The 27,757-nt window shown below is 40.2% G+C and overlaps 1 protein-coding gene across 5 annotated transcripts in view; it reads right to left on the bottom strand.

Annotated features, from left to right (window-relative positions):
• adgrb1a (adhesion G protein-coupled receptor B1a) overlaps nt 1-27,757 on the bottom strand; it is a 141,451-nt gene that overhangs the window by 41,056 nt on the left and 72,638 nt on the right. For all 5 annotated transcript variants that reach the window (XM_046045621.1, XM_046045622.1, XM_046045619.1 and 2 more), the window contains exons 11-17: nt 27,387-27,581; nt 26,680-26,748; nt 24,204-24,312; nt 21,779-21,922; nt 11,858-11,933; nt 9,096-9,198; nt 8,934-8,977 (exon numbers count right to left, since the gene is read on the bottom strand). In XM_046045621.1, the coding sequence (XP_045901577.1) occupies nt 8,934-8,977; nt 9,096-9,198; nt 11,858-11,933; nt 21,779-21,922; nt 24,204-24,312; nt 26,680-26,748; nt 27,387-27,581 (740 nt within the window). The remainder of the gene's footprint in view (nt 1-8,933; nt 8,978-9,095; nt 9,199-11,857; nt 11,934-21,778; nt 21,923-24,203; nt 24,313-26,679; nt 26,749-27,386; nt 27,582-27,757) is intronic.

Below are 27,757 nucleotides of genomic sequence, written 5' to 3'. Positions count from 1 at the left end.
CGTGCTGCAGGTCTCTGCCTGGACACATTATCCCTACACACTGCTAACAGCCCCAAAGATGTATTATTACTATCATCATCATCATCATCATTATTATTATGATGTAAGAAATAGTGATAAAGTAGGCCGACTATTAGTAAACTGGTAAAATGGTACTAAACATAATTAAAGCAGTTAATTTATAAATAGCCCAAGTATTACACATAATTATTATCAGTGGTTTTTATTTAATAACACCCATAATTTAATAATTATAATAACAATAATAATAGTCTTTGTAAGCCGAATAAAAAACGTTAGGTCTACACTAGCCTATATGATGTGGCGCTGATGGATGCTGGGAAATGGGTGCTACAAACATGGTAACCTGGTCCACTGAGACATTTTTTTTTCGTTAGTGTATTTAACAAACACAAATCCTGAAAAATGATGAGACTTGTGGTTCCATAGTAACAACCAATCACAACAGCCACTACTGACAAAAGATCATATCATAGTAGAAAATAACACAGGTGTAAGTAACAATGCAAGGCTTATAATAATGGCTGCATTCCATTTTGGGTTACCAGTTTCTGTCTATATTATTGTGCATGTTGGCCCACTAGCATGACTCACTGAGATACTTCAATGCAATGGAACCATCATTCATGTGCTTTCCAGCTATGATAATTTAAAATGTCTTTAAAGAGAAATCTTCATTTCTGGTTTGGACATAATGTTGTGGGGATTTTGAGAAAGGAAAGAGAAATCTCCACAGGTCATTGGAAAGAGTTCAGTGTCTGCTACTGCTAATCTGAACGTTTCCATGTGTGTTCTGAAAAGGCACTGTGGAAGCTCTTTACTGCCAAATAAAAGTAATGATTACAAGTTTTGAGATTGAGTCAAGATTTAGATTTTCTCATAATTTAAATCAATTATTTAATTCAATTCATTTTTGAGAGGATTTTGACCAAAAGCATTAGCCTACTTATCATTATAATAATTCACTTTATCATTAACATTTGTTTTTTTCCCCCTTTTCCTGGCGGACATCTTGCAATTAGACAGAAAAACTCTATTTGACTGGGCTCCTGACACACAGGCCGTACATTACTCTGCTTCAGTGCACAGAGAAATTAAGCAAATATGTCAAATTGATGAAAAAGAAACCATGTGCTTTGAATTAACAACAGGCAGCAACAGGGTACAGAATTAAATTCTCCTCGCCCACATTTACATCGACTTGATTGACTTGAATTTACATCGACATGATTGAGCAGCACGCGGGTTTTGACTCAAACTTGTACTCCGGCCAAAGAATCCAAATTCATTTGTCAGGCGCTGACAATAGCGTGCACTTTAAATGTCGATCTTCAAGCTGCCTTTTGAAATTAAGCTCTGGAAAATCTTTAGACTGAATTCGGGTCTCAAATAGACTAATCAAAAAAAAGCAAAAGGCAATGAGTTGATTATTTATGTAAATGTTGTTGTATAGGTCCGATTCAAAGAATTCCATTTCATTCTAACTTTAGAGTATTACTGACTTCATGGGAGTGTGTCAGGTCCTCTGGTTCAAAGATTTCGGGGGGGTATTCTGCACTGATTATATCATATCATGTAAGTCGCAACCGAAATGTGACGGAGCCATAGCACAACTGGAACACAATGAACCCAGGTGCGGTGAACATGAGAGCTAACCTCTACAGATATCTGGTTCAAAATCAGGATTCAATGCAATGGGGTGACAAATTAAGGGAAAACCAACATAAAGTGTTTTAGAAAGTGTATTTGCAACATGAGCCTCCAGATCATCTTCAGTGCTTATCATAGATTGAACTCTACTGGAGGGATGGGCAGCAGTCAAAAGATATTCCTTCATTTGGTGCTTTGATGATGGTGTTGGAGAGGGCTGTCTAACCAGAATCTCCCATAGGTGATCAGTTGGGTTGAGATGTGGTGACTGTGAAGGCCATAGTGTATGATTCACACAATTTTCATACCCAATGACATCATCAAAGCATTCAGTGAACCCCTTATGAGCTGTATGGGAGACTGCATTTGTTACGTTTCCACTTAGTCAGGTGATTTCTTTCATTTGTTGTCCGTCTATGCAAAACCCCAACAACAGCAACAACCATAACAACAGAAAAGGTAATGAGGGCAACAGATTAGCAATAATATTTAACAATCACAACCTCACACAGCTACTGGTCTCATATCTTCTTAGACAGAAATACAGACTACATACTGGGTTTGGTCGCATGTGTGTGTGTGTGTGTGTGGTGTTTGTGTGTGTGTTAGCCCCACGAGGTGACTCAGTGCTGACATTAGCACATCACCTCTAACAGAAATCCAATATATTAGGAGGACTCTGTATGGCTGATGTGATTAGGCCTCTCTGTGAGCCACACAGTGGCCTGCAGACAGTCTTGCCCCAGAGTCTAATTGGATAATTTAGGTGCTGGTCCAGCAGCCCTGCATGGAAGGATGTCCTCTGCCAGGAACAGGCCACATGGATGAAAAGCAGTCTGCCAGCACGGAGGAGATATCTAAACATGGGCTCTTGTGCAGAAAGCTGTTAGAAGGAGGATTCCTGCTTCATGTTCACTGGTCGGGTTACAAAATGATTGGTGTATACCTATTGGGATTATCTGTGATATAACTAAATTCAAAGATTAAGACTGAATATGTTTGATCTTGGGCAGTTCAGACAATTTCACTGTTTAGGTGACAAAGCTATGTATTGCTGTTTAATATGGACAAAATAACTATGAGTCTTAACATTGGGTGAACATTTAGACTATTCATTTTGAAGAGGGATTTTGGGGAGTAGGATGCATGATGTCGAATGGCATCATGGGAATTGTTGTAACCAGAGTTTTTGAAACCTTACCCATACACTAGGTACTTTAGGACAGCTCTTTTACATATTTACTCATTGTTACATTCTATGCTGTTTTTATTTCTTTTAAGAGACCACCTAGCAGCTAAAGAGCCAGATGTTTTTCCCAGGAGCTGGTGGAGACCAAAACAGAGCTAAAAGGGGAGTGACTAGTGTATTTACACAAACATGACTCCAGCTGAATGCTAATGTTGCTCCTTTCCTGCAACCAACTGTAAAAGGTGATAATGACTTATAATAATGTGATGTTTAAAGATTATCACGCTGACCCCGAGAGGCAAGTTAATGCAGGTTTGATATTTGCTCATCACAGTTGTAATAAAGGCAGATATGTCAAAGCCCACAGTTGGTGAGTCCAGAGAGTTTTAAATGAGAGGATGCATCAGTAAAGCGCCTGACTAGGCAAGCAGGTTTAGCTGGATTGTGACTAGATACTGAGGGGAACACTTTCAGAAATTCTTTAAACTCTGACACATGGTGTTCTGTTCGTAGACTAAAGTCAGTCAGATGTAGGGCAACATTTTCAGAGTATTTCTCAATGTCCTGTGCTTTCAAACAGCTGGTGAGTTGGCTGGCATATGAGTTTGAATAGATTAGCGTGCTCTGAATATAAATACACTAGAATGGGTGCAGTCTGTTCCCTGTAATGCAGCCTCTTTCTATTCAGAAGTACTTGTAAACAAACATGCCCCCCGTCTACTGAACTTCACCTCCTCTTCTATAATTGTATTACAGTAATTGATGAAAACTCCACTTTAGAGTGGTCAGCTCCAACATCCTTGATGAATCGAGGCAGCTCCTCAACATCAGCACTGAATCCGTAAACTAACTGAGACAGCAAGGTTGATTTGTATGATCAGAAGCGAAGCTAGTTAGTGACTGCAGTCTGGTAAACAATGTCCAGCCTACGCACAACAACCTCCTCTAAATCAATCCCAAAAAATGTCTTTTGACCTGCCTTGCAGAGACGCTTTGATGTCATGCATGTTCGATTTGTTTTCTGTTATTTGAACAGAACTACCCATCTCTGGATTTAACAGTTTTTTAAGTATCTGGCCTGCTTTGACCGCTGACAGAATCTATGCAATATTGCAGGGATGTTAACTGCAAGCAGCACTGACAGCAGCACGTGGATGATGAGGGGAAGTGACTAAATGAGTTAACAATGCACAGACTTTTTTTTTGGTCAGAAACATTCGGGGCGGATCTCCAACCATTAGATAGAGTGATTAATGGAGTTACATATAAATGCTGTCCAACAAAAATGTTATTTTTTCCCCTGAAGTACTACAGTACCATTTCTGTATCAGTATACTGGCTTGGGTAAAGGAGTGCCAGGGATGATCCACATCTGCAAATCAATGTTTTCAGTCACATTACACAAATCTTACTTGAAAGATGGTGACTGCCAGACACCAACAATATGTGAATTTGGTTTAAGATTAGAATCTTGATAAGAGGGTACATTAAAGAATATGACATGACCGAGTGTCAATGGGCTTTCAACACTAATAAGGGATGAAGGACTTGTTAATGGCATATGTTAAAATTGCAGCTCCTTGAGAGTCTCCAAAGATTGATGCTGCTGTATGGGCCCGACTTATTTTTCCTCTGCAGAGAAATGGCTGGTTTGTACACCCGGCTAAGATCTGATCACAATGCGAGCCAGATCGTGTTCCAATAGCAATGTGTGCTGTGGCATTGTTTTTCCTTATCCAGATCAAACATCCAGCTACTGATCACACGTATGCTGACATTGTGAAATGAAACTGGCTTAAAGTTATGTTACCGTAACAACAAATTACCGAGTATTATTCAAGTGAGCCATGAGGCACTGCAAATGAACGGAATCCTGTCAATTCTACAACAAAGTTTAGGGTTAGGTTACATAGGCAGTGTTCAAAGTCAACAAACTATATGTTGGTTCTCATTCCTTTGAAAAAGATTTTGTAGTCTTTCAGCAGACACTACCTTTACTTCCTATCATTAAAAACAGAATATTTAAATATTTATCATGAAGGGGCATCTGTTGGTCTATGGGTTTAGGGAACTGACCATTTGCTGCCATGTCTCAGCCCGGGGACCGGCATTAGCATCTTGTTTCCCGTCTCTCTCTTCCTTCATTTCCTGTGCATACAATGATCCAAAAATGATCATGAAAACTGTTTATAATTAACAACCACAAAGTCTAATGGGAAAGTTGCAGTACCAGACACTTGGTGTATTCCTATAAGAGGGGGGTTGGAATTGTCAGTATTCTCTTAGACTGCACTCTCACAGCAGACTGATGCCACATTACCTTTAGTTCAAGTATTTATAGCACATCAGGTGAGGCATACTGTTAACAGTACTTAGTAATGATGTCAGTGTGAGTGTGAGTGAGAGTGAGAAAGACAGAAAGACGCTGCTGATGTTCTTGTTATTGATTTCAGGAGATTGAAGTGTGGTGAAAGTGAAGGCCCAGGCTGCTTCACAGCTCTTATCAAAATGACAAGGACACCTCCTCAGTTTCCAATTTCTCTCCCAAATATTAACTCATTAATCATAGCTGCTGTCCAAGATGAATTTTAATTTTGCATAGAAAATGTCTCCCCCCCAGGCCCAACCCCACACCCAAACTCAAAGATATTAGATTCTTTGTCCTTGCTATGTGTCTGCCATTGTCTCTCCTATTATGTTGTCTCTTACGCTGATGTTGATGGTGATGACATCCCAGATGTGACCAGGGTCAGAATTATCCAACATGTATAGAATGTTCATAATATATCATGTTAAAATTTTCATTAAAACTGCTTTAGACACAATTTTGAAGCGATATTAGATACTATATCCATCCATCCATCCATCCATCCATCGTCAACAGCTTATCCTGCGTACATGGTCGCGGGGTAATAGATACCATATGTTCTATAAATAAGTAAATAAAGAGTTAGATAAAAGCAAACAAATATGTGCTGGGCAAAAACCACTTAAGGTAGTGAAACTGCTATAGTGACTCACAAGGTATTTTTAGCATAAAATGTACATTTCCACAGCAGCATCATATAAAACTGAATTTCAACTACTGAATCTCAGTCACTTCTGCTATAATGTTACGCTACGGTCAATGAATCTCAACACTTCCTGCAGCTCCTTTAAAACAAAAAACGACCGGAAAAGGCAGTGAGACCTGTGAGCTAAAATACTGGTGAGCTTTTAATGTGAATTGTCTGTGCTGGGTTTAACTAATGTTATCTTAACACCAATTGAAAAATATTCAACAATTAATGTTGGTCATTTTGCCAACAAGTTTATATCACCTACAGGGCACAAGCAAATAAAGACTGTTTGCTAATAAAGCCCGGGTGCTGTTAGATACTTCTCAGCCCGTCTCAACACTACTCTGCTTATGCCTTGATGGACAGGTTTTAGCTCCTTGTGGAAGACGTATATCCATTATCGTCCCATAGCACATTCACTTTGGTCAGGTGATATGGCTCTCTCATCCCTGGTACACATGAAAACAAGAGAAAGAGCCTGTCAAGGGAGTCACACCTGCAGGTCGAGAATGAGAATGGCCCTTTTATTTTTTAACCTAATATTGCTATACTACACATTTAAATATATTATGTATTAATGTAATATAACATAATGTAATAACTAATATAAATTTGTTAAATCTGTGTACATACATACTGAAGGTAGGTAAGTCAGGTGGCTCGGGTGTTCCTTTAAAGGTGGGCCGTGGTCTAAAAATGTTTGGGAACCACTGCAATTGACAGCTTTTAATGTGGAATATCTGTCCAGGAAGTGTTGAGTTTCACGTATGGAAAAAAAGTAGGACCAATTGCAAATATTTTGTGAACAAAACAGCATTTCTTTAATGTAAGCCTTCATATAAAGGCCTAGTTCTCTTTGCAGTTGGGGTAAAAAAAAGCCTCTCAGCAGCAATTAAGTGTGAATGAATGTAGACATTGTCTCAACTGTCATTTTTAAGCTATAGCAGGCTGTCTTTCACTCTTTGTCTTGGCTCATATAGACCTGCAGGTATATGTGCCAAACCAACCTCTTTTAATCCCTTGACTGAGGCGATGAATGTTCTGCTCTTCATCTCTGTAACACAAGTGTGGGTACCCATCTAAATGCAAATGTCCAAACCTGCATCGCAATAAGACTGCAAAATGTTTGCCTCTTTCTTTCTCCCTCTCTCTTTCCCTCACTCAATGCTCACGCTCTAACACGCTCCCACTATTTTCTTGTCTTAAACAAATTGGGCACTTAAGAGCAAGGATCAAATGAGTAGTGCTTTGAATTTAGCCACAGAAGCAATAAAACGTAACTGTTCAGAAGGTTGTTTTTTTTACTCCTTTTCTATCCTGTCATGCTTGCCAATCGCGTTCTCTCTCTCTCTCTCTCTCTCTCTCTCTCTCTCTCAGTAGACTCCGAATTGCTCTTTATCGTACATGTTGATGTGTGTGCGTGGGCTGGGAGGGGGAGGAAAGCTGTGAGCGACACTTTTAATTTTCCACATGCTGCATCAGTGTCGTAGCAGTGATAGCATGGGGTTAGCGTTTTCCCAGACAAGAGCTGCGGAGCTGTCCAACACACTCAGCACCTTTCACTGGGGAGCACTGCACTGACTTTGTCAAGATAAAAAACAGTGTGGCCAGCCATTGAACCTTCAGAGGAAACTCCAAAACATCCACCTGGAGTTGCAGGTAGTACATATGCGCTATAGTTGCCAGTTTGACTAGTTGTGTGTGTGTGCTTTTGTGGGGGGGGGGGGACCTGATATGAGATAATTATTTGAACAGATTATGTTTATTCACCATAAATTACAAAACTCTTCATTTTATGACATGAAATGTTTCTAGACAATTTGAAGCTTAGATAGTTGCCCTTAAAGCAGGCAAATAAGTCTGGCATCGGGCCAAGTTTTTTCAAGTCATTAGATCGGCCAGAACAAAGTCAATTTATCATTTATAATCCGGCATTTACCGTGTGCCTGTTTAGCTCAGTCTGTAGTAGGGTTGTGTGTTCAATCCCTACTTGTTGCTAGTGTTATCTTTATCCCTTTTCAACAAATTGATTATGAAGAGATTGTTTTAAATGTTCACATTAAGCACATGCAGCAGTGTGTTACCCCCCCGCTTATTTTCATCTTTAGGCACAAGAAATTCCTGCGATTCTCATTCAGGGGAATCCAATCTCACATTTTCTGACGGCTTTTTCAGAGGTGTGTCAAGTAAGCCAGAGACTCTTGAATTGCCTTAAGAACTTTTCAAAGTAAAAGCTCACAAAATAAACACGACATAAAGTACTGCTACAAAGATGTTCTCGCACTTTTGTTTTGTAGGCACAATCACTTAAGAGCAAGTGATTACGTGAGTAACTTTTACTGTCATGACTGAGATCTGTTTCAGTACCAGTCACTATAATGTTGTTGTTTTTTTTGCTGCTATGAAAGTAATCTGGCCACAGGCCATCATACTACGTATATCACATAATATAAAATAGGTAAACTGACCAAAAATCTAAATTCTACCTAAATTTTGTGCAAATCTTACCAGACTTTCCAGAAAATGAAGAGTTAATGCATGTTTCTATTCACTGAATGTGTGACTATTAGAAGTTGGACATTTAAACATAAAGAGTTGGTAATGATTCTCTAGTTGGGGGCCATTAAATTATTGCAGAAGAAAAGGGCAAAACCAGACAACCACTTAAAATAGTGCCATACAAACCTCAAACAATGGAAGACAATGTAGGAAACGTAAAATATGACTATTATGTTTGTCAATGTATTCATCTGTCTCCTCATGCTCCACACTGATCAGATGTTAAAAAATGCGCATTAAATCATGTAAAAGAAGAAATTTATAAAGATATACCATATAGTTTAGCTGAAATGTCCAGTTCCTCATATAGGGCAAGCTCTGAAAATGATGGATCCTACATTTCCCATTACACAATCGACACGATATTGGATCAGCTTGCAAAGCAATCCAGGTCCACACATTACCGGTTTTGGTGCGAGCATGGTCAGTTGACAAATCAATGTAGTGGATCTTACCTGTCGCTCTCATCCCAGGATATACAGGTCTGGTTGGTGGTGCCCTAATGGATGAGGAACAGAAGAAAAAAATGCATGATCACCATGAAAAAGTACCAGTACTAGAACTTAATATCTCAACAGTTTTCTACATGAAATTTCTTCAAGACAAAATTCACTCACGTTGTACAGGTGAGAGAACTCAACTACTACTGGAGCAGAGAGGGAAGCAGGAGTGGGCTTGATGGTCACTGACAAAACCTTGGAGTTGAGGACTGTGCTGTTTCTAGAGGGACAACAAAAGACATCGAGCTAAATGTGAGCTTGAGCTCACAATGAGATTGCTAACAAACTGATATACAGCAGGTACAATGTTTGCTGTGTTCACCATCTTAGTTTAGTGTGTTGGCATGTCAGAGGAAAAAAGGTCATTAGGGAACATAGTCTGGGAACCATTAATCTCTGTTCCAAATAGCTGATCCATCTAATGGATGGTTTGACTGGATATATTAAAACTTTCTTTCTTGGAATCAACAACATTATTAGGATTTATCCCATGAGGACCATGAGTGTACCTAAAATAATTATAAACATCTGAGACTCTAAGCCTTACATGTCAACCTGCCAGAGGCGTTAGTTCAAAACTTAAGTGCTCAACAAAATCACTAGGATGCACACGTCGGGATCCACAGTAAGATGGCTAGTGTGGCTAAACATTTCAGAAAAACAGGTTTAGGAAGACATCCATAGAAGACCCTATAAAAGGCAACATGTCACTGACATTGCCCTTATTGAAGTAAAAGTCACACACCTGTCACAAAATGCTAAAGCATTTCATTAGAGCCACTTTAAACAGTAACAGTTTGTCACTGACCCTCAACTGCTTAAACAACAATAAGATATATGACAGATAACTGTCTGCCTCTGAGCTCACCAGAATCTCTGTGCTCTTCTTCAGAGCAAACATAACATCCTACCAGATGAGTAAAAGAGTCTTAAACTTTTTTCTTGCAGCAGGCCACATTGTTTTTCAATAGCTTATCTTTTTGGGGGTTTCTATTTTACATTCACCCTGCCTGTTTAGTATGTATTGCAATTTCCGTTTTTCATAGGTACTATCAATCATGTGCAATGACACAATCGGGGGGGAAAAAAAGTGAATTGCTACTGGAAGTACTGACACCGAAAGCTTCCAGTTGGCCAAGCATGTTCAACAGCCCATGCTCTGTTTTGTAGTCCCTCACACCATCACTGTATCCTCTACGCACAATCGCCCTCTCACCATTCCAGAACACAATCAGTCAACTTAAATGTTTGTGTCATCTAGTCTCTTGCCTCAAACTCATCTCCTTTTCCTTAAGGGGGGGAATCAAATGCAGAGAAGGAGGGGAGACAAGGATGAAAAGAAGAACAGCAGCAGCAATCCAAAGATTCAGAACAAACACGTAAGAAGACTGGAGAGAGGGTCTGCTTCCTTTCCCTGTTTCCATATGCTACCAGTTTATCACTTTTACCACATTATCACAATGGAGAGCTCCTTACCATCGCAGCCACAGATAACAGGCTGTTACTAACCGAAGCGTGCGCACACACACACACACACACACGTAATTACAGAGCTAAACGTACACTGCTGTGTTAAAATGTATGTTAATCATTATGCAAGCAGCAATAGCAACTTCCTCAAAGAAATCCCTTTACTCACGCAGATAAAAGACATACATGAGGCCGCCCACTGCTAGTGCGCTGCTCTTCCTGCACCAGACCTTCACTGCTGTGAAATGCCTGACTCTACAGTGATGATCCATAACACCCAGCACAGTTTTGTAGCTGAACCTGGAATATGGTTAAATTGTTCCACAGTATCAGTGACTGCATTTCCAGTATAGTATCATTTGTTGCCAGTTGGTGTGTGATTTATGGCACTAAAATACATTTTTAAACCAACTGGATGTTTTTTCATCAGAAAGATCACCAATGCCTTTGGCGTTAGAATAATTGGAGTTATTTCATGCTCTTAAGAATCCTCCTCCATCCTGGTTTGAGAGTGCGGCCTTTCAGTCTCAAGGACCGTCCTTGATGGAGAAATTCTCAGCTGACTAAAAGTTCAATAGATAACTCCGGGTAATCTAATAGTTGATTTAACTGAAAAGTCAAACTGAATTGCGTGTCAGCTGACTATATTTCCCTCCTGACCGTGTTTATTTTAGTCTAGCATGTTAGAATTTTAATCAGGATTGAACAAAAACACAGTTGAGGTTGATGGGGATGTTTTATAGTAAATGTTAGGGATCACTAAAGAGACATGGATGTCCGGCATGTCAACTAAAACCATAAATGTCAAGCTGCTGTCGGTGCTGGAGAAAAAGTCCAGGCATCATCAAAGTCAGGAGGGTTCATCCAACAGCAATCCGTCCAACAGTTGTAGAGATATTTCAGTCTGGACAGATCAACTTTGTCATCAATAGAGCCATGTCACTAGAACGTACAGTATATAATGTTTCCATATCATTGAACCTGTAAGTCCTTTTTAATCTAACCATAGCATACAGTTCCACACAGTCAAGTGTTGCTGAAACCAAAGACAACTGAACAGACTGCATCCATTGAAAGTTTCAGAAAAAGATAGTAAGTAAACCTTAAGTTAAGTTTTTTTTTTTATCATAGATGTATACATACAGCAATACATTTTGCAATATTCCTTTAAACTTTTCCTGGTACCTTCCAAAGTACTAGCAATGGCAAGAATCCTAGAACAAAAAGTCTAATCCATGCTGTTACATTCCTGTACATTATTCCTCATCACATGATCCTGTACTGCTCTGCACTGTCGAATAAATTTTGTTACATGCATTGTCTGAACACACCTCTCAAAAATCCCCTGATATTGACTGACAAGGCTTCCAACCTTTCAGATGCAGTTGTAAAGCAGCCAGCAGTCTTACCTCTGCAGAGTCAGAATGCTGCCCAGGTTTCTGTACAAAACGATGCCGGTTACAAACGTCGAGGACTCGTCTGAATCTGTGTTGAGGAAGAAACAGAGGTAAACACATAGAGTAAGGAGGTCAAAGTCAAAGAATGTTTAGTTCACTCTCTGTTAGTACAGTGGCCTGCTATAGAGAGAATGCAGGCCCGCCATGCTGCCTCCGCTCCTCCAGTCCCCAAGAGCTCTTTACACTGGAGCTGGCCTACATGACTAGTCAGCTATAAACACTGTCTCTTACACTGCTTTACAGTGTGTCACACACACACACACACTCTCTCACACATACATCCAGGCACAACTGGCACCACTAATTTCCATAATCTCCATAGTGGCAGATAGTAGCAGCACAGCCTGACACTGTCCTCACCCTGGGAAAACACTTCAGGAGTGGAGGAGTAAAGAAACTCTGGCCTACTAGCTGAAAAGTCTCTGGGGCAAATTGACAAAGAACAGATTGATGCTGATGGCACCATGAACCGTGCATCACTTTCAACCACTGCCCCATCTCAAAATCCAATTCACAACAGGTATTGCATAGCACACGACATGAAGCAACATTTGGGTCAAAAAATGTTATAAATGTAGCTGCAGGAACAAAACTTTCCACTCATTTTTTAAAATGTTTCATTTGAAAGAGAACACATTCTAATTTTATTTATACCTATTCTAATGCTCTATTAACACCCGTCTGATCTTTCATTAATTTCAAGCTGTGGGATGTCTCTCTCATTTTTCTGTGACTCACTCTGTATTGAGTGTTCAGTCAAAGTGATTGTTTTTAGGGCGCTGGGCTCTCTCCCTCATGCCTCTCGGTGCATGGAGAGCTGTTTCCTCTACTCCGCTCTGTGCTGGACTGTTACAACGGGTAACCATCATCTTCGCTTCTCACAGCAGCAGGTTTTATGTTGTTTTCTAGTTTCATTCCCTCGTGGTGAGTATCAGGCATTGTACTGTGTGTGCCATCTGTGCGCATATGATGTACTGTGATGTGCTATCTCTGTGCCTGGCAACAGTCACTGCTGCTATGATCACTGGTAAGTCCGGGTGTGACACCGCTTTTAAATGCACTTCAGTTACCACCAATTCTCTGAAGACGCTAATATTTCCACTCTGTGCGGCTATTGGTGCTGGTTAACTGGACTTTTTTGTTTTGCTATGAGGCTAATTTTGCATAGGAAGCGACCAATTTTGCCAAATGTGTGAATATTACCTCTTTTAAATACATGCAAATAGCATGAGACACTATTTGCTTGGCAGCGCCAAGTCTGCCAACTCTAAGAACTTTGAGCTCCGCTGTTCAGGTCTGTTTTGGAGTATATTTCTATATTCATTTAAAATTTATATAACACTGAACATTGTGGACATTGTGGAGGACTGCTAATCAACAACCCGGGAGTGGACATTGACAATAGACTAGACACAGATCACCCAAGCCCTGTACAGGAAGGGTCAAAGTCGACTCTTTTTTCTGAGGAGGCTGAGGTCCTTCATAATCTGACGGACAATGCTGAGGATGTGTTATGAGTCTGTGGTGGCCAGTGCTATCCTGTTTGCTGTTGCATGCTGGGGCAGCAGCCTGAGGGTAGCGGACGCCAACAGTCTCAACAAACTGATCCACAAGGCCAGTGAGGTTCTGGGGGTTGAGCTGGACTCTCTCTGTCGGTGGTGTCATCATCACGGACAGTGTCTCCCAGGCTCCTCCCTGGCTGACACACGTTAGTTAGTTATTATACTGGACATTATTACCTGTTTTGTGCAATATTATCTGTTTAATAATTAATGTACAATATTCTCTGCTGCTATTTATTTATTCACATTTATTCATTTAGCTGACGCTTTTATCCAAAGCGACTTACAACTGCTGTATATGTCAGAGGTCGCACGCCTCTGGAGCAACTAGGGGTTAAGTGTCTTGCTCAGGGACACTATGGTGGACGTCTCACAGTGGGAATTGAACCCAGGTCTCCCACACCAAAGGCAAGCATCTATGCGCCATCACCACCCGGTGACATAACAGTATTACTGTTCACCATAATAATTCTTTAATACCATAATGATTCTTTAATAATGTAAATACTATAAATACCCACACTCCTTTATATTTGTCTTTATATCTTACATTTATACTCTCATATTTATATACTCCCTCCCTACTTTCTATTATTATTTTCTATTCCTGATGCCTTGATAAGTGTGACAAATTTCTCATTTCTCATTCTGATTCTGATTCTGAACTGCGCTGAACGTGGCACTGGATTTATGTCTTGACCTGTGGAGCAGTCCAATGTGGCTCCTCTGTCAGAAATACAACAGAAGAGTAACTTGAGTATCGGTTTACAGCACAGCCAAACAAACTGTGGCCCAAAAGGATTCATGTCCTCTGAAGGAGTGCTACATCTCATGTAGTGCTAAACTCAAGATCAAAATACACCAACGCCAGCCGTTGTCCTCTGCATACATCTTTTCCTGCTAACTCCTTGTGCATAGTTGCATAATGTGAATCCTTTGTGGAAGCTTTAAGAGTAACAACAGTTACTGTACAATAAAATACTACATAGTGATTATGCAATCACATGCAATCACAGAAGGCCAATATAATGAATGGCTTTTGGGGAAAAAATGACCCTGGAAGCGTGAAAAATGGACAGTTTAACTTTTGTTTTTAGTAGAATGAAATGAAGAATGAATGAAAATATCTTGTCCTGGCTGGCATTCCTTGTGCATAGAGATGAACTGACTGTGAGCCCGATGAACGGACCACTCAGTAAACAGTCTGATATCACTTCCATATCGTGGCTTAAGCATGGTGAAAAGGATGCCAAATATCTGATCAGAGTTCAGTGCTTCATTGGCACACCATGGTTACATGCTCATGAGCTGCACTGGCAGCATTGTGGCGCTGGACGTCAGTGTATATGATGAGCATTTAGTAAAATGCCCCCAAAAACCCCAAAGCCCTTTCTAAAGATAGTGAATTTACTTTCTTTTACTGACAGTTTGAACTTGAATGAGGTCTTTGCATCTGCATCATTTTCCCCTCAGGCCATCCAATGCTCAGGCTGCCACAGACACTTGAGTGGCATTTGAGCACATGCACCACTGACCCAGTCCAGAATCCATCATTTGAAATAGTGATCAGCTAATCCCAAAAGAACTACAGTACTTATAGCAGGCTGTTATTGGCTGATATTGATCTGTGCATCTCTACATGTGGCTGCAGCTCTCTGTGGGTGAGCTCCCCCTGCTGCAGTTAAGGGAAAACAGAGTGGTGCCAGCATTGGAATAAATTTGTCAAAACTTGACTGCTGGACTACGTGAAGGCACAGACAGGCCCGGGGCGAGGAGGAGCCTTCTCTTTCCGACTGCAGTGTCAAAGGCGAAAAAAACACAACTCCATCTGCCGGGCCATCTGAAGACATCCAGCTCTTCTGCTCCAGCACACTACATGGCAGCCTGAGAGCACGTAGCAGTGTGCCAGGCAGAGGCTGTAGCTCCCAGGCAACAGCTGAGCTCCCATGGGCATCAGGGGGGAACCGAGCAAGATGTGTGTGTGTGTGAGTGTGTGAGTGTGTGGGTGTGAGTGTGTGGGTGTGTGTGTTTGTGTGAGGGGGATGAAGTGTCATGTGTCTCATCCACTCTTTGGCTGGCCCATCCAATATGCTCAGCCAGATTGTCTGTGCCCAACAAGAGCAAGCCTGGAGCGACTTTAACCAGTGATTCAATAAGTCATGTGTCTGTGTGCAAGAACTGAAACAGTTCATAGTCATGTAAATGTCCATGTACATTCGTTTGTATGATGTATGAGCAGAATATACACATACTTGTAGCCATGCAGAAGCCTCTTTACTCACATGGCTTCACAGGCTAAGCTCTGAAATACATTCTACGATTCCGTCTAACTGTTGCTTCAACACACCTAAGTTTGCACGGAAGGATTTTCATACTGGGGGCTCTTCTTAACCATTTAGTGGTGAGAGGAAGTGGACAAGAAAACCCTTTAAGAGCGAATGTGCACCTGTGCTTACCTAATATACTCCATTACCTCCTAACAGTAACACGTGCCAAGAACGGAGTAAACATCATAAAAATTTTACTTTCATCGTGCTACTCTTGTCAGATCTTATTTTGATCATGCACATAAACGTTTGCTGTATTTTGCTCACACAGCCTTTTAATGGATTTAGGCAACTAAAAATGAGGACATTTTGACTCTGTCTCAAAATTCATTTGAATTGTGTTATTGCATTTGCATGCGAAATAGTGCTCCGTTTTTTCTTTTTCTTTGTTATGTGCTTGCAGGGAACAAGCGCGTGATATACCAGCATCTGGGTAAGCAAGGTGTCTGCTGGCATCTTTGTTGACTGCTGCTTCTTGCTTATTGAGGAGGATGCCAAGTGTGTCCCACAGTTTAACAGGTACCCCCTCAGAGGTTCCCTGTGGAGTTTTTGTGGTGTGCTATTGAGCTGTGTTTCTATGATTCGGCCCCCATTTTATTCATCTCATGCAATGCACAAGGACGCACATGCACACGAGCGTGCGGTTGATGTGATACACAGTCCTACCAATGCTCTCTCGCTGTTCCAGTGATCAACAGGTGGCAGTAACACGCCGAGCTATGCTGCAATGCGGCAACAAAGGCAGTGGAGATGAAGTCTGCCAGCAAGTAAACATGGATGTAAACATTGCTGGATTTAAAATGCTTAACAAATTGGCTTTGCAAATGCTTTATGAGGAAGGAAATGTATTCAACACATGTTGGATTTTAAGGATAAACACAATGCGCTTTGGCGAGTAACACTGAATCCAAACATAACTTTTGTTTCTTTACAAGAAAAGTCCACAGGGCACCTTTAATACTGAGGCCTCCACAGCTGTGAGTGTGACTTCATGTGGAGAAAAATAACAAACACACTTAAAGTTTTTTGAGATTTATATTCAGTCTGAGCTGAAACAAGACCACACACATTCACACCTTCCACACACAAAAGTCAATTACTGGAAGTTGTGGCGTGGGTATGGCAGAGGTGCATGGGGAGAAGTAAAGACGTGCCTCAAAGAATAGGCAACAGACCACTTGAGCCCTGCAGCTACAGAAAATTACAATTATGGTGTCGGTTTATTTTTTGTTATCTTATGCAGTTATTAACACAGCTTTGATTTTTGCACACAGGTGATTGCTGTCTGTCTGCATGTTTGCACACTGAAAAGAGGAGGCTGCCTGTAGCTCCCCCCAACACTCTTTCATTTAATGTTCAGAAGCATTAAAGAAAACACATTCCTCTCTGTTCTTCTGCTGCCTTCGGAGAGTTTTTTTATTTATTTATTTTATTTTAAGAAAAAGGCTGACTTCAGAACATTTCTGGAGATGTGAGAATCAATCAGTCAAGTGTAAACAAGGCATCAGAGAGCCGTTTTAATCCCTGTAAGCAAGTCCAAGCTGTATGCATAAAGAGGGCTGGCTGCTGGTGTGACATTGCCACCGTGGAGACACATCTCCCAGCTGGGGAGGAAATTGTCTCTAATTGCTCCTGATTGGCTCCTGTTGACTCCTGATTAGGAGTGACGGCCTCATTAGCATGCTAGCAGTACAGGGCTGTCTTTAATGGTCGACATCCCGACTGACAAATTACCCAACTGCTACTGAAAACTGCGTACCTAGCACCTGCCTGTAGTGAAGAGTCCAGCCCAGCTACCAGAAATGTTCTTAATAATGTTCACAACTCATGATGCAAAAACACAAATACGCCTCCCCACTTACCAAAATGAATACAGATAGTGGATGATGCTGTAAAACTCATATAGACAATGATAATGTTTTTGAATGTTAACCAATGATAGTTTTTAATTATTGTTCACTAAAATACTGATGCATTGCATTGCAAAGGCAACTGGAATAGTTAAATATTTTTTACAAGTCAACAATACTATTAGTGTCACAGGAGCTGTTGACATGACAGTTCTCCTCTGGCCTACCATGCTTAACGTGCTGCCACCTGGATAAACTGCAACGTGTCACAGATTTTACTTGTAAATATACTTTCTGGGGTGGTAAAAAGTGGTCCAATGACAGCTGTCACTGTTATGTTTTTCACATATCATATGTCGAGCACAAACTAATTTCCATTTACCTCCATAGGCGTGGTGGAAACTCCCTACATGGCTAGATACTATGTTGGTAACTTAGGTAATAGTGTTTTTGAGAAGGTTCCAACCTTTTGAATAAGGAAAAGTTTTTGCAGGACTGTAACGCATTTGTCCCCGAACCGTTGGTTACAGGATATTCAGTTCGGTACACCCTGTGACCCAATTTCTGTCAAAATAGTCTATTTATGTATGTCTACTACTTGCACACACAGAACAGAAGTTGTAGAGTGCAAGTTTGACCTGGAAGGTTCTGGCAGCACACCAGTTGCTGTCTACCAGCTGTAGCATGTTAGTTGTCTTAACCTGGTTAGACACGTTAGTCAAGCTGCTTCCGTATAGCAGACACAGAGCTGGAGGAACTTCCCATGACATTTAGATCCACTGTATGGAAGCAACACGGTTTCAAACTGTCTGCCGGCATTGTTGAACCCAAGTCTGGTGTGTCTGTGGAAACACTTCCAACATGTCACTGACGACGGCCAAACCCGATTGTAGCCTCTCACTACAGATTCATTAAACCAAGGCTACAGAGTGCTGCAGATATTCGACCGTACTTGGTCGTAGAGAATACAGAATTTAAGCATATGGTCAAAGTGATTGAGCCCCGCTACAATGTGCCTTCATGTGTGCATTTCTGCCCTGTATAAAAGTAGTGCAAGCTGCAGTTGTTCATGAATTATCAGCAGGTCAGAGTCTTAGGATGGATATTCGCTGACATTTGTATTATTTAGTTTTGTCTTATTGACCTAATTCCATATTTGAGTCCCTAAGCTGTTAATATGAATAATAGCCAATGAGCCACTGTTGAATGTTAAATGTTGTTGAATATTGGTTGGCTTGGATGAAGATCTTCAACCATGTCCAGTTGCTCTTGACTTTAACCCTCTTTGGATAACTATGACCTGGATGACTGAGAACCTTGACAGACATCCTGTTTTCCCTGCTGTGGAACTGTGACCCAAAATCAAAGGTATTTTTTATTATTTTATTCATTTAGCTGACGCTTTTTATCCAAAGCGACTTACAATTGCTATACATGTCAGAGGTCGCACGCCTCTGGAGCAACTAGGGGTTAAGTGTCTTGCTCAGGGACACATTGGTGTATCTGTCACAGTGGGGGACTAAACCCGTGTCTCTCACATTATAGGCATGTGTCTTATCCACTGCTCCATCACCACCCCAAAGGTATAAAGGTAAAGGTACTTTATTTGTCACATACACATAGCAAAATTCATCCTCTGCATTCAACCCTGAAGGGAGCAGTGGGCAGCCACTGTACAGCGCCCGGGGACCAACTCCAGATTGCCATGCAGTGCCAGGTTGACTGAGCCAACGGCACTGACTGGAGAACCTACCTAACATGTGTTTGATGGAACACCCGGAGAAAACCCACGCAGACGCGGGGAGAACGTGCAAACTCCACACAGTTCGAACCCAGGACCTTGTTGCTGTGAGCCTACAGTGCTATCCACTACGCCACCGTGCTTGTATATATTTAACTACAAATTTTGTGTACCATTAAACCCCTACTAACAACCTTCGACCTAAAACAAATAATTTAAATAACACCTCTATTACTGAACATTATAGGAACCATAAAAGCTGACTTTATGACAGACCTGTTGCCTTGGATTGCATTAGACTGTTCAGGTGTACCTAAAAAAGCGAATACAGTATCATTCTTACTGTAAATCTTTTCGACAGTAATCCAGCACAATGTATCTGAGGCTATTGTAGTTCTGTTTGACATATTTGTTGTGATGTGAGCAGAGATTATTGGCTTAGTTCTGGAACACAGGGTAAGTAAGTTAATTTGTCATGCTGCAGCTAATGATTATTGCAGAATTATCTCCAGCAGGCGAAACCTCGTGGGGATCATGCGTTTGGTTGCGTGTGTGTGTACCTGCCCTCCGCTAATCTCACATACTACCGGACTCATCAACCTAATATTGTTTGTGCACATGTCTGACTGTATGCAGTTGCGGTGATTCACTTTTTTTTTTTATATCTGTTGACTGAGCCAATCGTTGGCTATGCTAAAAACAAGGCTTACCTAGTCAGTTGGGGGCCACATTTTGGCCTTTATTGTGGTTCAAAATATGACATCCATAGAACAGTTCTCATCTTGAATCTGAGCTTCTGCAGATAAATTCAGTCCCCGATATGTAATAATGCACTAGTTAGGTGATACGAAATGAATAAATCAGAGTTCCTTTTAAGCTTCACCGCCATCTTTCCTGTAAGGTTAGCCTGGACGGACAACTGAGCCAACTCTTTTGTTTAGAAGAGGAGATGGATGTAGGGAGGGGTTTTATTTTGCATGATGTGTTACAACAAAATGTTCTAAATATATATAATTGTTTAAATTCAGAAGTTTCGACATGGAACTCTGGGTTATTGTTTTTTTTAATTACAGTTAGGTGAACCCAGCACACTTGGTTACAATACCCTTATACTAAGACTACAGTATACTTTACAAAAACATTTATTAAAAACTTTGCCTACATTTTTATAAGAAAACTTTACATATTTTTTCTTTTTTTCTCAGAGGCCCACAACCAACCCCCCTCTTTATAGGACAACTTTCTTTTTTGATAACAATTGTAATAACATAAAATAAAGTAAAATAAAATAAAAGGGAGAGTTAGAAAGACCAAACCTATTAGGGATTATTAACAAGGAGAGAAGTGGGAACATAGTAAGAAAGACATAGCGTAATGACAGAGGGCTAGGGAAGTAAGGATGTAGGATACAAGTTAACTGTACTTGTGGATGGAGGAGCTATGTGGTGAAAGATTATTGCAGGGAAGCAACTTACACTATACCTAACGAACAAACGTTGTGATTAATCAATAAATAATCTATAAATGTTGAATATAATGCCAAATCAGATGTTACCAAAGACCAAACTGATTTGTTAATCTCTAATATAAAACACAGATATTCAATTTACAATAACATGAAATGGATGAGTGCTGTAAATTCTCATATTTGACACTTTTCATTTACATTTTCACACATATTCTGGTTCTTGCATCCTCAGTTTGTCCCTGCTGTAAGACCACAGAGCTGTATAACTCCCTTTGTCTGTAAGCAACAAATAAGTATGGAAATGCTCCCGTTTGCAATTCAGTGCCATCAAATTATTAAGGCAAATGGGCTTTGTATTAACATTTTATGAAACTTACTCTGGCCTTATTGAAAACAACGTGCCTTTTTCTTGTGACACTAAACAGCGGGTGATGAAAAATGATTTTGTTATTCTCCTGCATTAATTTTGTTTTCTTTTCAACATTAAATACAACCATCTCTGCGTGCATTTGTCTGAGCAGGGCACTTTGCTTTGCAGATTAATGGCAGTAAACACTGTTTTTTTTAATAAATCAACTGCTGTTCCCTATTTGTGCTTTTTAGCATTGACGGCCCTCTCCCAACCAAACACACACACACACACACACACACACACACAGATTCTTGAATTTTCAAACAGAAGGCATGCAGGCCAGGCGTAATCAGTATTTGGGCAACATGTTTTTCTCTCAAAAGATGTACTTATAAATCCATTTTTTGTCAAACATCCTAACAGAATGACCTGCTGTCACTCTTTCCTGGTTACAGTTCCCTGCACAGCGACCGTAGTAAAGAGATGTGTCTATCTACACTAACACCCAGTGTATGTTTTGTCTCAGTGTGTCGGGGTGCAGGTGTGAGGTATGTTAGGTAGGTTATGTCTCACCTGGCTTGCCAGTATACAGAATGTTCTTGGGGATGGTGACTCTGTCCTCAGAGCTGCGGGCCCAGTCCACCATGCCCCTCCAGCCTTTCATAGGGAAGCTGATGTCTGCGTGACCCACCACTGGACGCTTGTGGATGCTCAAAACTGTAAAAGAGAAATAGTGTTGAGTGAAACCTTATATTTACTTCAAATGTACTTTTTTAAAATATTTAATTATTACATTCTGTTTCTCCATATCTGTAATTCTACTTCTGCATGTCTGTCCATCTCGTAAGAGGGATCTCTCCTCCTGAGGTGTCCCCTCTATTTCTTCTCTAAAGGCCCTGAACACGAACCTTCTCAGTAAACTTCGTACTATGATTGATGGGTCTCACAAGAACACTTCACTTGGAGTTACTTGCTTATGTTGCCAGGACAAAATCAATCAAAGAGACCACATCCACACAGTCCTCAAGAAGCAGAGTTTCTAAAATCTAAACTATTATTACATAGCCATGTTTTTAAACAGAGGGTATATAGACAGACAGTGCCGTATGCTGTAAAGATTGAATTTATTGCTGAAGTTGTTAATGTAGCTGATCAATACTCTTATATGCAAATAATATGAAAAACAGTTTCTCTAAACAATAAGTTGTTGACTTTTATGGGAAATGTGTCTTTTATAATGTCTGTATGGCATAAATTAGCCTGGTAAATGGGCCATAGGGCAAAGATTAGCTGCTGGGCCCCGGTTAACTCATTCCTTCTACTCTCTGCATAGTGTTTTCAGTTTGTCTATGCCGGCACAGTAGCTGGCTCCACATTAGATGTGCGGTAGAAAACATTAAGGGATATGCAAAAGCAAAGCTCCTATCATGTCAGGTGATGTTAGTAGTGCATACTCCCAAACACATTTTTTTTAATTAAATCAGCACAAAGCAAAGACACACAGTTAAGACTGAAGCTTTGGGGGACCATGGAGTGCTGTGATCCCAGGACAGTTCATAAAACTGAACATCTTAAATTATATTAAGGCTTGAAGTGCATGCATAATAAAGGATGGCTGCTTTAAGGGACAGGCTGTCTGCTAGCTCCACCTACGTGCTGCCTCGTTGCCCATTTTTGGATTAGCCAGATCAGAAGAAAAGCTAAATAGTCAAAACAGAAAACAACAAAACAGAAAAATAAAATAAAGTATCTACATAGCAGCCGAGGTGAAAGTCTGGGGAATTCTCGTATCGTATCAACTTGACTACTTTGATGAGTTTGGACGAAGGAACTCTGATCTGACTATATGTAGGCAGATGATGGATTGTTCCTGTGCGTGGCTTTGCTTATGTTTGAGGTGTGGGAGGGAAGAAGAGGTCAGCCGCCCCAGGGGAGGTAGGCTGCTGGTGTGGGCAGCTGTTTGGCTCCGAACAGCGAGGTGGCACAGCTATAAACAGGACCTCTCATCTGGCCTCAATTCCCACATACTCTCCCTTGACTCTACTCAAACTCTGCCTCGTTTTTATCTGGAGGTCACAGAGAGCAGCAGAGCCTTTGTGATGACTACACCACATTATTTCCCCCCTATTTGAGAAAAAGAATCGAGCGTTTACAGTCACTGGGCATCGGAAATAGGCAGCAGGTAGCGCTGAATGTTGACTCCATGAAACACATCTAAAGGCATGGTGAGTGCTAATATTTGCCGATCTTTTTATGTAGAGACAGAGGCACAGAAATGCTACAGAAAGAGAGATTCAACTGAAGTAGACATGCCTCGTTTAGTTGAAGCACAGGACTTTACAACAAAGAATGGAGGATCCAATCTGAGCCAGTCCAGATTATTAGTCCAGACTTTCCCAACCCAGAGCCTCCACTGACTCCAGGCTAGTTTCAGTTTTAATTTCCAACTAAAGACATAAAATAGCACAGATAGGACAAATGTATTCTCTCACCTTCGCCCAATATGGCTTTAGGGCCAAACAGCCACATACTTTGCTAGGGGGTCAGAGATACCATAGAATTATTGATTAATATTTGATATTTAAAATAGCCTGTCACCAGTTGACTATTTCATCTATATATATTAGTTTAGCCTTCACTTTTTTGGTGATGGTGATAGCGTTTTGTTAACATATCTTTGTCATTTCTGACATCATTTTGCAATTTCTTGTTACTTGTCCGACATACACATGAATACTGATATATTTGTGATAAGATAAAATCAACCGATAATATCAATGAGTCCTGCGTACGGACATATAGCTGGGTAAACTTGAGACTGAAAGCACAGGGAATGTCTGTTAAACCACCAGGTCACCGTCCCCTGTCTTCCCTTTTATGTTTTGCCATTGTAGTTATGAAGACCGATCTTGTGAGAAAGGAAAGCTGTGATAACAGTATTTGTTTTGATAAGCTCTGAGATAGCTGTGGAGATGTCCTGGATGGAGATAAGGCTGACCTAGGTTATCGGTGACTTCATACATGTCTTGAAAGTCTTTCATCCTCAGGCCAATGACATCGACAAAGTCCTCCACCAGACGGAACAGCTCTTTGATGTTTGGCCCCAGCTGAGAAAACAGAGACACATGAAAGTAGAATGAAAGAGAAGGGATTATGGATTTGAGGTGAATATTCTGAACTGCTGTTGAAACGCTTGATGCGCAAAAGGCTTTTAATAAAATAGCTGTATTTGTGGCAGACATTGTGATACCATTACCTGTTGTGTCCGGTGCAACCATTTCTCATATTCCCCATAGCCATGACTAACATCATGGTGTATATGCAATTAACTCTAAGGCTCTCACTCAAAGTTTGTTTTTTACTCTGGGGATCCAGCAGAATGAACTACACATAACAAGTGCGGTGGACATTAATAAAGTGAAGACTGCGGTCCTCCACCGTGACAGGATTATTTAACAATAGCGAGTACACACAAGTAGAGGTACAGACAAGACCAACTCTACTCTACTAATGACCAAAATCTACTAATATCCAATCACTAATGAATTGTCCCTAATTTCGATCCAAAACTATAACCACTATTGTCGTCGTCTAGTCAATGTGTTTGGTACACTAAAGGTCAACCACTCTCGTTCTCTCCAATGCGCTTTTAAGTTTTGACAGGATATGCCCCTCCCGACTCTTGACAGAAAAAATATATAATCTGTGTATAATTTGTGACCTATACCACGTCCTCAAAGTGTAAGATACTGCAAACACCATGTTGACAGATGTAGAAATTCAGGTTTTAGCTACAGTCCCATCTCTGGTTGTCATCCAATAAATATGCAGCTATATTTACATCCATAATTTTTATTTGGAGTACTGCTTCAATGTAGGATAAAAATAAATGCATTTTGTAATATGGGAATAATAATAATAATAATAATAATAATAATAATCACTTTTCAGGACACTCAACGACACTTAAAATAAAACCAACATATTTATAATATAATGTAATAGATATTCATATTACATAAAACATTAATGACCATAAAACTGGCAATTAGCAGCATTTAGTACATTAAAATATATATATAAAAAACATAAATACAAAATGCATAACTGACCATAAAAGTAGACATTAGCAGCAGGTGAAATGTAATATTATTCGAGTTTGAAGGCTAATCTAAAGAGGTAGGTTTGGATAATTGATCTGAATGTGTCCAGGTCAGGGAGGGGGTGTGTTCAAGCTAAAACAGGGTGTTAACATTCTCTTTAAAGGCCTGTATCAGTGTGTTCTTTAATGCAATTTTCCAGTCTATTGCTGTATTACTGTGGACCATTTTCCATAGCACTGTCTTGTGTTTTGGATAATTGGATGTGTTGTCTTAACTTCCAGGCCGCCACTGCTGTTCCCTTTATTTACTGTACATATACTCAAGTTGCAGAGACCTAAAATGTGCTTAAGAGTTCCCTTATTATTTTTTTTAATATTGTAATATAAACTTTCAGATTAGTAAAACGGAGTAAGTACAATAAAACTAAGAAATAAAATAAAGTCCTTTAAACTATGTTTTTAATCAGTGCCGATCGACAAGTCAGGGTTTTAAGATGCAAAAACCCCTTTAGTGGTGCATACAGAGTAAACAATTGAATCTGAAACTAATTAATTACCTGTGGTCATGTTGCCCCAACAACAGATTTACCTGGTTGATAATGTATCTTTGCACCTGATAAAGGTCTTAAGAAAAAATACCTTTCTTTTTTATAATTCAGTTTTCAGTTTACTGTAACTATTGATTTTACCACCGAGAAACAGAGGGACACCTCTGTCTACTTGGAAGCTGGAACATACACATTTAAAAATGATTAATTCTATACAGTGATGTTAAATTTGTGTTTTTACCAAATCATATTGATTTTGGTCATTGTCAAATAAAATAATAAAAAACTCTCTGAAAATGAAGAGCTCTTGGCATGCCACAGTTAAAGGTAATAATAACTGTAGCAATAAAAATAACTGTGCCTCCTTTCCTTTCATAGTGGAAGAACAAACTTTTTACTTCTTGTCCAAAAGTCTGTTATTTGCATTTTGAGACTCTGGTTTACTTGGCATTGTTCTTGTGCCACCATGGTGACATTCCTAAGAGAAGGATGGACGGCTGGATGGAAGCAAATACAGAAAAAGCACGAGTGGATGAGTGCAGCAGATGGATGAGTGGGTGTTTGCACTGACTCAGTTACTCATTAGCTATCGCTATTTCTGTCTCTCAGCAGTTCTCCTCTCTCCTGTCCTTCTAACTCTCACTTTGAAAAGATACAGGTGGGCTATTTGTCCACCTGTGTCTTTGTTAGTGTCTTCAGTGTCTAACTCACCAATTATACAGCTTCAGGGCTGTTATTATTACTGTACAAAGTTTTACAAAAGATGCCATTACAGATGAGGTGACGATGTGAAACCTGTTTTAGAAAGAGAGGGTGATACTGACCAGTTGTGCTTCCTCCCATCTCTCCCTGTTCTCTTCCATCAACAGATTGCTGACTGACTGCACAAAGTTCTGGAAAACAAAGAGAGGCTAGTATGAGTCTGTATATTTCTTCTCATCAACAAAATCCATGAAAAGATGCCATCCATCCACCCAAAGCCTGATATATATTCTTCCTCTATGCAGTAGAGCTCGATTGTTATCCATTGCCCCATTAAAATCCCAACAATGAGCCACACTGTTGTACTGGGTGACATGTTCCTTTATTACAATAAACACACACCCTGTAATTTATTTTGACTCAACCCCACATAAAGTACACTAAAAACAACAGTGACCAGCTGTTTCAGAAAATTGCTGTAAGATATGAGTGTAACTAAATTGCATTATGGGAAGTTAAGGATTCTTGTGCATGACACAAACAAAGCAAAGACCCTTTTTACAAGTTCTCAAACATTACACATAAAAAAATACATATATAGAATAACATCAGTGTTATTCTTTAATATGTTTTTAACAGGAACACTGATACCTAAAATGTCACTATTTTTGGCTTTTGAGCCTTAATTCCTCTAAATTTGACCAATTCAGGTTATAAAATATTATCATGTGTGTTTTCACCTTAACTGTAATAATGTTAGGGTAGAAAGCGCCCTAACACTGCATTACAAAAAGCGGTACATTACTAGCAGACCCGTATATTAATTCACCCTCATGTCTGCACTGCTGGGGCTATAGTATGCCCTCCTGAAGATCTCTGTCATGTTCTTCAGCACGTCCACGATGGCCAGCAGATCACCGCTGTAGCTGGTCCCATCACTGGACGTCACCCTGAGCTTGGTCATCACCTCTGAAACTCCATCTCCCACGAGGCCTCGCTGTGCTTTGGACAAATGGTCACGTGTCTAACAGAGAAAGTGTCCACTGTTAGATTTCACACACAATCAACCAACACATCATGTCTGCTTATGGTAACAGCTTAGGGCGGAATCATCATTTCATTACTTACTGCATGTTTGTGGAAACAGAATGATTAAAATCTACTGAAATTTCCCACCTTTGTACCCTGACAGGCACATTT

The sequence above is a fragment of the Micropterus dolomieu genome, linkage group LG03 (assembly GCF_021292245.1).
Source record: "Micropterus dolomieu isolate WLL.071019.BEF.003 ecotype Adirondacks linkage group LG03, ASM2129224v1, whole genome shotgun sequence".
NCBI classification, from domain to species: Eukaryota; Metazoa; Chordata; class Actinopteri; order Centrarchiformes; family Centrarchidae; genus Micropterus; species Micropterus dolomieu.
This window is presented reverse-complemented; position numbering and strand designations above follow the sequence as displayed.